The sequence below is a fragment of the Diadema antillarum genome, unplaced genomic scaffold (genome assembly GCF_040938485.1).
Source record: "Diadema antillarum isolate AM-2024a unplaced genomic scaffold, OU_Dant_1.0 seq00000923_RagTag, whole genome shotgun sequence".
Taxonomy (NCBI): domain Eukaryota; kingdom Metazoa; phylum Echinodermata; class Echinoidea; order Diadematoida; family Diadematidae; genus Diadema; species Diadema antillarum.
In genome coordinates this window covers 242,501-259,053 of record NW_027271774.1, presented here as the reverse complement: position 1 = coordinate 259,053, position 16,553 = coordinate 242,501, and the positions used below count along the sequence as shown (strand labels likewise).

Genomic DNA, 16,553 nt, shown 5'->3' with positions numbered 1-16,553 from the left:
GTATCATAAGTAATCAGCGGAACATTTTAGAAATGGCATAAGCTTGTTGACGGTGGGGTAGTAATCTCAGTGATATCTGGATACATTTGTGCTGTTATTGGTAATAATAATCTTGTGGAAATAGTGGTAGTGGTAGAAGTAGCAGCACTTCTCGCAGATGACTTCTTCGTAATAGCGATTAAAATTTGTAAAAGCTAAAAATATTAAAGACAGTACCAATCGTAGTTCCAGAAGTATTATCAATTATCAGTTGCAGTAAGAGAATTATAGTAATATCAATAATTGTTACCCAAGCGGCTGTGCTGATGGATTATGGAGTGTAACATTTGAAAGTGTCTGTCATTGTGGGGAACAAAGATCATAGAAACAGTTATATTTGGTAAGCTTCTTGAAATGTATATCAAGGGAAAGGAGACGGGCCATTGAATTACAGAGAACCGTGACGAGGTATACGCAGGTCTTGGAGCCCAGTATGTCCGACGATGAATTAGTGCGCGATAAAAATATGAAGCGTTTATCATACGCACATGCCTATATGGTGCACTTTTGAAAGAAGATCTTCAACTTTTATTGCGAGGACAGGCCGAGTCTATATGAAATGAAATTACAAAGCATAACTTTTGTCTCACGTTACGGAGGACAAGAATTCATTGCAGGGGAAAACATTGATGTCGTATTAATCATTCGTCGACGTCTGTCTTCTGTGGATGATGAATGCAGGTTAGTAAGGGTCGCTTGGAATAAAAGTCACGTGAGATAACACGGTAACAAAGAATGTTAGAGGACAGCGAACCTTGAAGTTCAAGCTGGTATCTGTATATGTATATGCATTATATATATGTATCTGTATATGTATATGTATTATATATATATGTATCTGTATATGTATATGTATTATATAAATATATGTATCTGTATATGTATTATATATATATGTATCTGTATGTGTATATATATAGTATAGGTATATGTATTTGTATATATATGTACTATGTATAAGTATAAGTATAAGTATATTATGTATGTATAAAATAATTATATATCGAGATCGAGAGCAACGTCCGCCTCAGTCTAATTTCTTTCAGTATAATATAATTATATGTATATATATTCATTCAATATAAGTTTATTCACAATAAAACAAGAACATGCAGCTCAAAAGCTGAAATTGTTCATTTTACAAAACACTTACGACATTTTAGTGTCTATGCATTTAATGCATTTTAATGTATATGAATGTATATATATATATATATATATATATATATATATATATATTATACAGTATATGTATATATATATATGTGTGTGTGTGTGTGTGTGTGTCACATCCCATTCTAAAAATCTAACTCAAACTAGCCAAGATTGAGTGAGGTATAAAAGCAAGTGCTGCTTCATTGTAATAGTTTTGGATAGGGCTTTAGCATCAAATCACCTAAAACAAAAACAAAGTACATCAAAATGATAATGGTAATAAGAACGATAGTATGATAACAAAAATCCGTCGACATAAGATATCTCTATATGAGGTTTCTTTTTGTTATTGTTTTGTTTTTTCGCTGAAGGTAAATACGGCCCTTCTAACTGTCCAATGTATTGCTGCTGAAAGAAAAAAGAATCACAAAAGATTTACATACTTTGTTAAGCATTCACAGAAGTCTTTGTCATTTTGTATTTCTGCAAATGTTCATATAATACAGCATTATACTACCATCCCAAAATTACAAGAAAAAATATAGGTAGCGTAGAATAGCCACAAATTAATAGATAAAAATAATATTCCGTGACATTTGTCGAAACCTTTCGATCACATGAGCTGTGGGGCGTCTCCCTGTCAGACCAATTTGAAAAGAGACATTTTTTTGAAAAACTTTTGTGGGTGGCTTCCCCCTAATGTTATCTTGAATGCTTGAGGTCGTTAATACATGCCCGTCTTGTGTTACAACACCCCAAGTCCCTGTGTAGCGCGGAAGAAAAAAAAAGACACAGACAACGTACATAACTATGTCAATATCATTTTTCAATTCTCTGAAACGCCCTCACTTCACATAAACCATGCTCTCCGGTAGCGGCCCGAGAGAATTGACGAACTTTTCTACGTCTTTTCGGATTCATTGAGACACATATTCAGTCTCTGACAGGATCAAAGTAAACAAAACAAACAAATAAATTTCGAAAATAACTAATAAAAAATACGTAGACCACCATCAAAATGATAGGGAAAACGCGGCCAACGTTTTGCCATGAATCTCCCGCCAGTAACACGCACCAAATACCTTGGCGCCTACTACGTGACGCTAACGCAAAGTTGCATTTTGCGCTCCACAATGCGAATGAGCGCGCATGGTATATGCGATGGTGCTAGTATACTTGGGTGACCCGCACCTCGTCATAGTTAATGTTTGCGCATATTTGAATCACATTTCGCCACTGAAATTCTTTGAAATCCAACTCACATACAGGAAAAATGCTGAAAATTCCAATGGAATCACAAGCTCACTGATCGATATCGAAAATTAGCAGCTATCGTCGTCAAACGCGAACGATGCGAAATAGCTGTGCGCTAAGGAAGGGGGCCCGCAACTCGTCACCCGCGCTCCCATAGACAAAGCACGTAAAAGATGCGTGCGGGGACAGTGGTGATACTTATAACACGTAGGGTCCTATTCCGATTAAAATTTCCGATTTTCGCGAAAAACTGTTCGGTTTTCACCAAAATTTGCTTGGCCCTGCCAATTTTCAAGCATACTGAACACAGTCCCGGGCATAAATTTTTGTTTAGTGCGCTTAAAACAATTTTAAGCGGGGTGACGGTATTCGGGCCCCTGACGAGGTGCGGGTACCTCGCTATACAGTGCGCTGTCAAAACTACGGCGTTTGATTATCCGTTGTTTGTATGCATCAGTTTAAGAATTGGTGTTGTGGTGTTATTTTTTTTTTCTTTATGTGTTTTTATAGTTCCATTGATATCAGATTGGTAAACGCAGACTGATTGATTCAGTATACACCAACTACCATTTGGAGCACTTAGGTTATAGCTGCTTTCGCAGGTTGGAGAGGGAGAGAGCGGGAATGAGATAGAGAGGGAGCCCACTCCAAATGACCTCAACACCCGAACTATTAGCCGGAGTTTGAAGAGAGGGGCAATTACTCGAATCCCAAGGTGGTACTGGTAGGATGGGGTCGCTTGAGGGGGTGATTGGGGATGGGTTAAGGAAAGGGGATAGGAGGAGAGGCGATCATCGAGGAACTCCCCGATTCAACCCGCCTTCTCTTTCTCGATCCTCCTATGCTATTGTTCGAGGCATGTCACATTTTATCAGCCAAGGTTTTCGCTCAGAGTCAACTTGGCACTTATGCCCGCTCATGACCGCAACATCGACACCAGGGCGGTGACGGGAGTGGGGCGAGCCCCGCAGGACTGGCAGGCTCGGCGCAAGGATCCGCCTTTTCCCCACTCCAATGTGAATGACGGTATGATAACAACCGCAACATCAACAACCGTCAAAACATATTGTGTTTTTGACTGTGACTCCAGTGACACTTGTGGCAGCCACACAGCTAATCGTTTCACACCATTTTGTGGTAAACATGATACAGTACACCAATACTCCTTGCTACAATCGCTTTGTTGCACATCATCTGATCAAATCAAATCAAATCAAGTCTTGTTTTGAATAGCACAAATTCGTTCATATGCATCTAATACAACAAATCGATCAAATTAAAAACATATAAACATACATTTTGAAAGAGAGGAGAAAAAATAGCAAGAGCATTGCATATGAAACTATGCATTCAAAAATCATTGCGTTATTGGAAAATGAAAATTTTGAAATGAAGAGACATAATTTGAGTTAAAAAAATATTATAGGAAAATGGCATTTACTTTGTCATTGCCATTGCAGAGAATTTGGAAAACGTTTCTAGTTTTTGATATGCTGATTTCATGACAGTCTTCGTCTCCCTAATAAAGTTTCATCCTCAGGTTCGACAATAAGAGAGAGTCTCTATAGTTTCTCCCACTCTATGACAAAATCAAAGTAATCCAATGAAATATATCTCCTTTCATATCTCTCCTATCAGCCCTCCCCGTTAACATTTGACTCAAAGGAATGGAAGGAGAAGTGGAGTCTCTTTATGTGTCCATGTGTGTGAGAGAGGGAAGAGGGGAAAACAACAATAGAGGAGGAAAGATTGAAGGAGAGCGAAGAGGGATGAGAGAAGATGTTGGCTCCAAGACGTATTGGGAGGATTTCTACCGCTATCCGCACCAGACATTCTATAGAGACAGCATGACGCACGTGCAACACGGGCACATTGTTGCGCCACATATCGTGTATTTATCTAGTCATCCAATCATATGCCGCGAAATTTGTCTCATTTTGTAAGCCGTTCTCTTTCGGATGAAGACTGCTCATAAGTCAGTGACAGAGTATCTTCCCTTTGGTCTCCTAACTTGGGGAATGCTTTCCAATCCTATCCCATACATAGCCCTCAATTGTTATCATTTTGTTCTATCGAAGTAGGTATACTCTGCCTCCCTGGTCGGACAATAAGTGTGGACTGATCGAAAATGAGACCGGAGTAGAAAAAAAAAAGCAACGGAGTTTGATCGGTTTTGAGCCCGTCCAAGGTCCGCCTAGATTCGGACCTGGAGAACGTGGTTTCCGTGAAGACAGACAGTTTGTCGACAGGAGGTGTTTGCACGGAACGTTGCTATGGACGCGAACACGTATTGACGTGCAGCAGTTCATTGAAATCTTTAACCGTGCGCGAACTAGTGCAACATGTGATATTTACTCTGCGGTTTAGATTTAAAAAAAAAATGGGGGAAAAGACTCGAGAATAGTGCCTTTCGTATCCAATCTTGTGACCGTTTAAAGGAGAAAGGGTTTTGGATTACGTCTCGTTCTCGAGTGGATTGCGAGGTACAAAATTATTACAAGATAATCTCCTCATTGAGTTACTTTTTTATCTTTAATCCATCGGAGGTCAGGAAACCAAGATACTGCCTTGTTGTTGAGGTTTGATTGGTGTTGAACTGAGGGAGCAATGGTAGGAGCGGAAAAGATCGACGACAAAGAAAGAGAGAGAAAAATATCTTGATTTTTCTTGGAGCACTATGAACCCACTTGTGTTCGCAAACCTCTGCTCACAGCTCCCCCCCCCCCCCCCTTCACCAGTTCTGTCGTCCCGTTATTTGGGAGCCCCTCTGAACGAGGGGAGTTGGACAAAAGATGAATAGAGGGGAGACAAGGTGCTGGGATTCTAACAGAAGTCTTACATGGCTCTACCAGAAACAGATCGGATTATTTACCCCTCCCCTGGACGAAAGAATGAGTCGCATTAATTAGAGACCAGAAAAAAAAATACAGTACATTGAGATTTCGACATGGGGTTATTGTCAAACAAGAGGGTGCTTCTCCGTGGGTAGGCTCGGCTCTATCAGGGGGAGTAAGGTTGAACAGTGGAGAGGGGATGGAGAGAAAATGACAACAACAACAACAACAAAAAGCGAAAAGGGAAGGGTAATGGGATATATCCCCTAGACGATGTTTCTTCACTATGATTATTGTGCATGTACATGTAGGGTTTCAGAAAATGGAACTGTTCCGTCTGAACAGACAATTTACTTTGTTGTTACTGTTGTTGTTGTTGTTGAACAAAGGGTAAGAACAGGTTGGTGAAATGGGTGCCAGTATTTATAGATGATTCTTCTTTCTTTCTTTCTTTCTTTCTTTCTTTCTTTCTTTCTTTCTTTCTTTCTTTTTGTTCCTTTCTTTATTTCTTTTCCAGGTGTGTAACCTCTTCCCGACACGACAAAAGTCGAATGATTGATTATGACTTTGAAATGTGAATTTGAACCGAGCAGTGCTTTGATAAACAGCCGCCTTCCGCTGTGAAAAAAACAAAAACAAAAACAGAGAGCAAAAAACCAAGAGGGGGTATTCCCGAACGCTGTTCATCGCACCAAATTGTTGGTATGACCGAATGACTGGTAGTCATGTCCTCTTCACATAACGTTACGCGAACATTTTTATTGCGTTTTTTAATAATCATTTACGCCATATGAAGGCACTGTCAAGTTAAAAGGGGGAGGGGTCGACGTACAATGACAGTCCGTGTCACTTAGCATCCTTTTCTCCCCTTTCTCTGGTGCAACGAACTTGAAATGCGATATGACATAAATTTTATAGCAGAAAACGTTGGCATGGTGACCAGAAGGACCGCATGTGCAGAAGACTCACAGGTGTTTGAGTGTGTGTGTGTGTGTGTGTGTGTGTGCATGCGCTTGGTTAATGACCCCTCTCGACATAGAAAAGAAGAAGAAAGGAAGAGAAAACGATGAGAAAAGGGAAGGGTAAATCTTTATCCCCCCAAGCGTCTGAGAAGTATGAAATCAGCATTCTGAAACATTAATTGTGTGCCACTCTTGGGAGGTAATACTGATAAAGTGGAGCTAACAATAGTGCTGTGTTGGGGTTGCCATTGTCACACGATAGGAAACCGGATCTACAGCGACTTTACGTAGTAAACACACCGTGGCGTAACAAAGATATCATAGTTGAGATAAATCGCCTTTCATCTACAATCAACGCGCACCTTTTCATCCGAAGTGGGAATCCGAATAACTCTCTGCTTTCAGATCCCCATCGCCTGTACATCAATCTCTTAAGGAAAATTTATTTTCAAACTTCAAATTAAGTCAGGAAACGAAATAGGGGACTTTTTTTTAACTAGTTCGCATTATCCTATTAGTCCCACATCGTTAATATCCTTGTTGGTGCTCATCAAGAATGGTGTTCATCAAGTGTTGGAGACTTCAATTACATAAGCTGAGGCGTGTTTCTTGCTTTGTTGAGTTTGTGTTAAAAATGAAAATAGGAATTTTTGTTTTTGTCCCGCCTCACCTTTCTTTGTTTGTCTATAATCCATCAGACCGCTAGTAATGAAAAAAAAAATGAAAAATGGCGCCTGAAATTAGTTTCCGCCCTGCCATGGCTAATGGAGTGTGACTATATATCTCTCGCATTTGTTGCAGTTTGTGTGTGCGTTAAAGTTCCATCTGCTATCGTTTGACTAATTGGTCATTCTGAGTGGATGCGTACCTGCTCGTTTATGTGTGTGTGTGTGTGTGTGTGTGTGTGTGTACTTGCATGTTGTCCTTTCTGAAAAAAAAATAGAAGTAGATTAATCACCGATAGTGGAGTGGCCTTCGATCATAACGGGTCTGCGTACAGCGGGCGAGGTCAGAATAATTAGTGTAAAAATATGCACCTACCATCCTGAAATTGGATGACAACAATTCGTAATTCTAGACAGACATACTGTTCATATATATGTATATATATATCCCAGTACCTATATACCTCCCTTGGGTGACCTCCTTCCCCGTGTATCGTGTTATATGGTAACAAAATTGTATGAGATGGCAAATTAAGTGGCAAAGCGCCATTTTGACGATGTCATGTTAGGGGAGTTTGTTCGTGGTAATGTGCTGAATATCTCATTCCCCCGCTGACGCCGAATGTCCCTTTTCTCTCCATGTATTCATTTATCTTTCATAATGTTCTTTTTTTTTCTATATATGTGTATATATATATATATATATACATCTGAAATATATTATACATATATTCATATAAACGTGTTTGTTCAACTATCTATCCGTTTGCATATTATGTCTATCAATTTCTCGGGTGATCTCCACTAATGCGAGGAGGCGGTGCGTATATTAATGCACACAGGTTCAGTCGCACGACGTATAGAAATAATCACCTATAGGCTGAACACAGTGCATTAAGCCCATAAAAATATACTGAAGAGAAGAAGCTCGCTTGTATAAGATGTGCGCCTAGCTTCGTTTCCTTCTCCTCGATGAATTTTTCGTGGAATATTGATTCGAAATTCAATAATGTTGTCTGCTGTGCTAAACTAGCAATATGTATTCCAGATGTGACAGTGTTGAACTCTAAACGAGGTTGCTGGTTGAAGAATAATGTCGTGCGAGCTTGGCTTGCGCCTTCCCAAACCTTCTTGCCCGCGCTTTCTTTTAATTTGGCGGGAAATCTATTAGCATTATTTCTGTAGCACTCCGTGTTTTGAATTTTTGTTTCAGCGTATTTGTGTCTGTGTTTAGAATTTTATTTTCGTTATTTGAGTCTTTTGCGTTCATCGAGATTGAATTCTGTCGAGAAACTGTTTTTTATAATGTGTTGATTTCCGACAGTTACATTGTAGTCTTGACAAATGTGTGGGACTGAAAATGCTTATGCGCATACTTAACACACCCTATATTTAAAAACTTTGTTTGAAACAAAGGCAGAAAACCAAAATAAAACGGGTATATGTGTTGCATTTCAGCACTCGCCTAAATGCAACTTGATTTTTCTGTCCGATGTCAGAAGATGAAAGTGTGATATTTGTAATAACTGATTTCGTCTGCTTCAGCCCCAATACTTCAATACTTAAGCAGCACAATAGAGATTATATACGAGATTAGATGTTCACACTTTTATCTTGCCTTGATCCTTATCGACTAATCCACGCGTCCAAATGATTTAAGATGCATGTTAGATTTTTCACGATCTATCTTTCATCTATTCCTCTGTCTCTCTCTCTCTGTATTTTTTTGTTACCATGGTAACTTACCACCGTTTGCTGTGGGGTTATTCCTGGGCTTGGCTCCAAGGAAGGCCAGATTCACGTTTGCTTTCCTGCCGTCGATGATGGGGTTAGCTTCTTTCGTCGCTAGCTCGGCTTCCCGCTGGTCTGACATGGTAACCTTGGTAACGAGAAAAGTCCAGAAAACCATGATGAATGATAATGATGAAAGACAACATTGCGAATGAAACAAAAAAGTCATAACGTTTCTATTATCAGATGATTAGATGTTTAGGCCTACGTCTTAAAACATAATTATCGCAACTATGAAAATTATGATGTGATGTTACAAATGAGCGTAGTCGAAACAGTAATAATATTATAACCATTGTTATTCTCATCATTGTCATTATTATTCTTACTACTATCATTATCACTATCATCATCATCACCATCATCATCATTACAATCACCATTATAATCAACATTATTACCATACATAACTGTCATAGCCATCAATGAAAATCTTATTCTATATAATGCGCACTATTTTTGCCCATTGAGGTGAAAACTGCTTTGTCTGTACCATGACGCTACATTCTTGAATGGGGAGGGTGTGAAGTCGCCTGTTTTAGAAATAAAATGCCTATCAAAAATAGCAGGCGTTGGATGAAGGGGGTTGTCGATATTGACACATTGGTAAAGACGGCCACAGTGTACCCCCATCTAGCTGCTACAGGACCGTCATTGTAAAACGGCTCATATGCATTCTAATGGTGACGCTTATTTTGACAGATATTATCATCTGTATTACATTCATCGCCGTGCTTTCTTCGGAGGTAAATTATTCAACAAGATTAAACCATTTCCATTTGCCCATGTCGAATTACCATAACAATAGAGGATATAGATACACGAAGAGCAGTCTTCCGTGTAGTGAAATGTTTGTCAGACCTTCATTATTATTTCCCTCTTTCTTTCTTTTTTGTTCCCTTTCCTTTGTTGCTTTTGATCAATCTTTCCCGTGACGTCCTAATAAAAAAAAATGTATCTCATTTATCCCCCCCCCCCCCCCAAAAAAAAAAAAAAAAATGGTCCCTTAAAGGTCGACGCATCAGTGTGGTTACGAACCAAGTACTGCAAAATATTGTTCTTGTTCCGGGTGCGTTGCCATGGTACGAGAACGCAGTGAGTCAAATCATCTGCCGGAAATGGCTCCATTTCATTCAGGAATGCAATTGTTCCAACTCTTCCCTCTTTTTAAAGTGTATACCTCTGCTGTCGACAAGTTGTGTATAGACTATGTGTAGCATTCGAATCCGTATTACAGACATTAAAGACCCACTGTGCTTTTTTTTTTTTGGGGGGGGGGTTATATCATTTGATAGTCAAAGGTCATCACTACACACGCGAAGGGCATTTTGCAGGCCCAAAACCACTATTTCGGCGCAATTGGTCAAAAATCGTGTCGCTTATGTTCCTACTCATCTAGGAGAGATAAAAAGCTCTTTCAAAATGCCCCTGTCATTTTATGTGATGTTAAGGGACATATAAACAAAAACTGAAATCATTTCGAAGGCGAAATTATACCACTAAGCCATTGGTGGAGGGTTAAGTTCGGCCAACAGGCTTAAAAGTGCATGTCGCCAACGATGATTTTTAATGTTTTCTCAACTTTGTGGGAAAATATGAGCATAAAGAGGAAGCTTACTCACGGTTTCAGACAAGTGGCTTAAGGTTCTATGAAAACCTAACACAACTTTTTAAACTAACCATTCTTTATCAACAAAATAACTGATGGAAATGTGTCGCCAGATCCGCTGAAACCTACGTTACCATCTTTGTACTGCCAACTTGGTTATGCTATTACAGTGAGTACTACACAATTGTATTGTTTTTCTGACCGAAAGGGGTGTAAGTTTATGTTAAAAGATATTTCATCACTCAGCTTCAAAAGACATGCGACTGCTAATCTCGCAAATATAGATTTTAAAAAGGTAGATTTAAGAGAAGTAACATACGTTACCATCTTTGTAAAAAGTATGAAGGTGCATGGCTCCGAATGATTGTTCTAGAGTTGAGACTAATGGAGTAGATTGTCGTCATACCCATGGGTGGCAAAAGATTCATTATTATGTTGCTAACTTATACGATTTAATCCACAAGTGTAACATACGTGATGTAACTTACGTTACCACCAAATGACAGAAAGCTTAAGTACACCGTTAATTACCACCTAAATGTACATTTCTCGAATCTGTGCCGTCGATTTGAGGTCATGGGATAGCTCAGCAACTTCTTTCAATGGCATCTTGAGCATTGGCAGCGCGCAAAATACCTTTACATGATGTGTTGAAAAACTGAGTAAGTATTTGATTGTTGGAAATGTGTTGTTGTTTTTCATAGAATCATGCTTTACTTCTGTTTATTGTGTCTTTATTAAGTCAGTAGATTCCACCGTAAAAATCCAGTTATTGCTTTGCTGTACAGGTTTATTCTTTTGAAATAAATCACTCAATTTATTACGTAACGTATGTTTCAAATTTTGGTAACGTAAGTTTCAAGATGTTGTCATGTTGATAACAGACAATCCACAGAAAAGCCCATTTAATTTGAGACAATTTAATTGTTGCAGTTATGATGTTGATGAGTTTCTCCGTCAAAACATATCAAATTCATTTACAGCTGTATGTTCTTGTTTGTTAGGAGGATGCAGTAAAAGGGGACATAATCATAGTATCTTTGAAAAAAAATCGTTTGGTGGGCGTTGATGTTCAACTTGGCTTTAATGATGTCATATTCCAGGTTTAAACAATGAATTTAACATTGTTTTAAGAAAATTCAATGAATAGCTAATAAACTTAGGGATTACGCAGATCTCTACTTCAAAACTATTGGATCAGGTCCCTGCATTAATATAGTAACGTAAGTTTCTAGTTTTGGTAACGTAAGTTTCATCAATTCATGTCACTGAAAAAGGATATTTTAGAGAATGTGCGTGGATAAAAATAACATTCAATTGTTCTAGAACTATAGTTGAAGGAATTCCATAGGGAAATAAGTCTTTTCAATTATATTTATCTTCGCTTATCATAAATCAATATGGTGACTTACTACTACCTGACTATTTTCAACGGAGAAAATTAACTCAAATTTGTGTCATTATATTGTTGATGATCTCAAAGTGAAGAAAAACACACTTTGAATGAAGAAAAGGTAACAAAAATACATGTGCATTAAAGAAATGTAATTTTAACTATTACTGAGTATACCATCATAGATCAGGCCTACATGATAATAATAATGCTAATAATAATTATAGTGATGTATGTTTCAGTAAGATATATGTTTAAGACATCAACATTTTTTGTTCTTCCTTCTCGTTGAAGTTAATGCAGTTGCAATGGGGAAGAGCAGTGCTGAGATTAAAACCCCATATATAGGGAACGTATAAGCTGCAATCAGATTGGCGAAAAATCATATCTCTAAGCAAAGATTCAAGAAAAAAAAATTAACCCGTCGCGTAGTTGACAAAAAAAGAAGCAAAGTCACGCATCTTTTTTTTTTTTTATTTACCCTACCAGGGTAACTATAGGAGAGGGGGTTCGAGGTCCCCCGCCCCTTTGCCAGCAGTCAAAATATAAACAAAAGGAAATAAAAAGAAAAAATGAATCGCAGAATCCTCCTCCCCAGTTTGAAATAAACAAATAAAAAAATATGAAATTTGGCTTGTACTGGCAGCATAGAATTAAGCTGAAGCCTTTCTTTATATTTCTTCAATTTTCTTTTCTTTCTTTTTTTTTTCTTGCTTGTCAGTCGATGAAACCCGGTAAAAGAAATGAAACAAAAGAAAAAATGGCACGGGAGCTTTTATTTTTCTCCCTGTCAGGTGATTAAAACTGGAAGTAGTCGACTTTTTCTAACTCTGACCCCATCCCCCACCCCATGAAAATCCTACTTACGGGCCTACCTGTAATCATTATCAGTACCTTTGTTGTGCATGTATAGCAACTTGTCCTTTCACTTTTCTTTTGAAAGATTCAAAAACATTTTTCCATGCAGGAGACAATTTCCAGATACGGCAAGAATTATTAACGCAAGACTTGTTATTCTTGTTATCGTTGTGGATTATACTGTCTTATGCATACATAACAAGGACAATCGAGTACATCATTTCACTAATGACAATTTCATTCATCCTACCCAGTATTGTGCTAATGCAACTATATCGTGACGTTATTTCATCGACCTCATTTGCCATAGTCAACTTAGTAAAGTGGTCATTTATTTAATTAACAAAGAACATTTCTTGGTTCCTTCTGTCCATATCTCTTGTTTACCGAGTTCAGACATTTCAAATACAAGCAATACGGCGTTATTGTTCATTATGAAGCACTTTAATAGAGTAACCATCTCGTTTCTGCCGTTTCTTGTTTCATACAAGTGTTAAAATTTTGTGAATACTATTGTATTGCAACTGCTATTTTCAAACTGTTCCTGCATAGAATAACTGTTGCGACAGCAAAGTTATGGAGTCTGTAAAGTTATGGATTCGAAACATATCTTTCAACAGCATGAAGTGACAGCTGAAGATAACACGTTACAAGACGTCAAGCATACGAAAACTTCCATTATGATAAAATTGAAGTGAAACCTACGTTACCCACCACTCGTTTTATATTACACGTATATCATGACAATATTTTCGTCCGTGAAGGCACGTGAAAGCATGTTCCCAACTCTTATAATTTCAATGCCATAAATTCATAAGTATGAAGCCAATTGTCTTCAAAATATCATGAGCAACGGATTAATGTTCTACTCCAGAGTTTATACGCGGACATGTTATAAAGTCTTGCAGTTTTACAACTATTTCAATTGTAATTTTTGAGAATTGTATCACCATGATATTGCGACATCTTGTTATAATATACGTTCACTTAGAGTTGACGAGAAATTAATGTAAGAATATATACCAAAACCAAAAAGAAAAAGTACCAAAATCAGTTGCACATGTAGTAGTATTATCTTTGTAACTTACGTTACATTAACGTGAAACATACGTTACGTGGAATCTGACGAATATATTTTTGCGCACATAGATTCACATGTTTCGTCGATGATACTCAAGAATTGGCTGGCAATTTGGGACTGATAAATGTTGAAAATATTTTCCGAAGAAAGTCTGACATCAAATTATCGAGAAAACAAATGAACATTACATGAAATAAGATTTAACACAACAGGACATGCTGTGTTCAGTATATCATACAGGTCATTTGCCATCCTTCCCATCTGCAGGCAGCATTTACAAACATGGCAGCCGATGGTATACTTCACATCTGACGCATAATTATCTCAAACATAGACTGTAGTCACCAATCTTAAAGCATTTGAAATAGAATGACATTGGTAACGTATGTTACATGATGAAATTTACGCCCTATGAAAGAAATTATCACACCACAAAAATAAAGCAAGATTGTGTGTTCATATTTTTCAACTACAAACTTGAATATTTATGTCATGGATTGGTATAAATATGAAACCTATTCTAAAAACTTTAATTTTCGCGTTTTGCGATTGTCCAATTGTGCCGAAATAGTGGTTTTGGGCCTGCAAGCGCCTTCTATCACTCAAATGGACAGCACGCGCGCATAATCGTAATGTTTTCCCCCTTATTCTGTCGACACGCTTTATTCCTCCATTGCACTCGCGAATTGATGAGGCGTGTGAAGTGTGAAATTATTCATCGATAACATTCCTGTCAGTTAATTATGATAATAGACTTATTGTTCTCACTAACAGGTGGCATGCTATATTAATCATGTTGTTCTCAACATCCGGATAAGTAACTACGTAAGACCTCACGGTCGATACTCACAATTCGAAAACAGCAATGGGTGTGTATACACACACACAAGCACACACACATACACATGCCCAATGCACGGGAGTGTCCTATATTTTTTCAGAAGTCGCCAATACCGACGCAAATCCTGATGGACCCCATTCGAGACAGCTGGTGACAGCTTAAGACTGTAACGCTTCGTTTCATACTTACAATACGAAGGTCTTGCATTATTTTTTCTTCTTTTATATCATGCGTTACAGTATATGCACAAAGTACACCTCGAGAATTTTATTTTTGTTTGCGGTTTTTGAAGCCACCGTAGACACCTGCGCATCCTATGACCGAAACAGGTGAGGACTACGCATGATGGACGAGAAACCTTCTTGGTTCTTGACCTCCGTCTTCGGCTACCCAGCAATAGAAAGGCAAGAAACAACAACAACAATACACGCGTAAAGGAAAAATACAGCCTCCTAACTTCACGCACTGCATGAGGGATAAAGCTATATGAGCAATCGCACTTTATGATTGTACGAAATGTCGTATGAATTTCTTTGAGGGCATTTAAACGTTGCAATGAAAATCTGTCTTTCCTTACAAACTATTTGCATGCCAATGTGATTGTTTGTTTGTTTGTTTGTTTGTTTGTTTGTTTGTTTTAAGGTTGATCGTGTATATATGAATTATATACAATGATAAGATGGCGTGTTGAATGCTTGTGATGGAAAAAAGGGCCCACCTATGTACCTCTGCCACATTCCTCAGGAATCAAAAGGTCGTGTTTATTCACAGCACATCTGACAGACCAAATCATGAATCTCGTTTCATCATCACCTGCTATCGGAGATGAAAAAGCATCGACAAATGTTGTCGAGGAATGGAAAAGAAAAAAAAAAACATAACTTTATTTCCCCGCAAAAGCCCCGCATTAAAGCCTCTGTCACGTCATTCACGCTGACAGCTAACTATACGGTCCACGAACCAAGATGCTACTTTGCGAGCCCCGAGGGTTAAAGGGATGAAATAGTTTCGGTTGAGAAGGGGCTTCAGGTTTTTAACGTTTTTTTTTTTCTATGATGAGTTTTTGAGATAGTGAGAAACCCCTTATGAAATATAAAAGAACACAGAATTCTAGGAAGAATTCAAAGTTTAGTTGATGAAAATTATTGGGTTTGTAATGGCTGAGATACCCAAAACAAAGCAATCCTAGTAAAAGGTGGCACAGATTTTTCATTCCCAATGCTTCGTTTCACTTTGTCTTTGGATATCTCGGGCATTTCAAAACCGATTTCTTCAAACAAACTTTTAGTTCCCCTTAGGATTGTATGTTCTTTAACATTTCATAGAGTGGTTTCTAAAAAATCTCGCAAAATGTTATAAGCTGAATCCTCATCTCAACCACTACTGTACCATCCCTTCAAAAGGAACCTTAACTCCATGGACTTCGGTGGACATGAGATACCCGATATTAAATGAACGAAATGGTGTAAGCTTCAACGAAAGTGGTTAAAAATGACAGTTTGTGAAAATTGCCTTTACAAAACTTATTTTGTGAGTATGTGCGTATGCGCGCGCGTGTGTGTGTGTGTGTGTCTTCTGTTTAACACTTTCTGTACGGGGACTTATGGGCAATGTGTGGGCCTATTAGTGCTATTTTCCCGTGTCAATCGCACCCATAGCACACAAAGGTTTAATCAAGCAAAACTGTGACGTCACAGTGACAAAATTCGGAAAGGACGTGATGTCATCACAGCATTTGAACTCTGATAATTTCTTCTTCTCTTTGATGACGGGGCATCGACAAAAAAAAAAAAAAAAGACATTCCCCATAATATGTCCCCTAAGCACAATGGTATCTTGTTGGGCCATTGCTTGCAGACGCCACTTACACTATGATAGCATTGATTGATGAAGTAAGAAGCAAGCTGAAGTGTTACTGGAATGACTTTAAATCGTTGACGTTGTGATTATTAAAGTGCTACGAGCGCGTCGAAGTCAAATGGGTGTCATATATAAAGTGACACCGGGTCTTCCAGAAATCAAGACTATAGAAAAGATATCCCCAATTGTGACGAAAGCGCGTCCGATGTGA

The 16,553-nt window shown here is 38.2% G+C and overlaps 1 protein-coding gene across 1 annotated transcript in view; it reads right to left on the bottom strand.

The window, feature by feature from the left end:
- LOC139741349 (RNA-binding protein 38-like) overlaps positions 1-16,553 on the bottom strand; it is a 143,040-nt gene that overhangs the window by 106,075 nt on the left and 20,412 nt on the right. Inside the window, exon 2 of the mRNA XM_071651929.1 lies at positions 8,656-8,788. Within this exon, the coding sequence (XP_071508030.1) occupies positions 8,656-8,788 (133 nt within the window). The remainder of the gene's footprint in view (positions 1-8,655; positions 8,789-16,553) is intronic.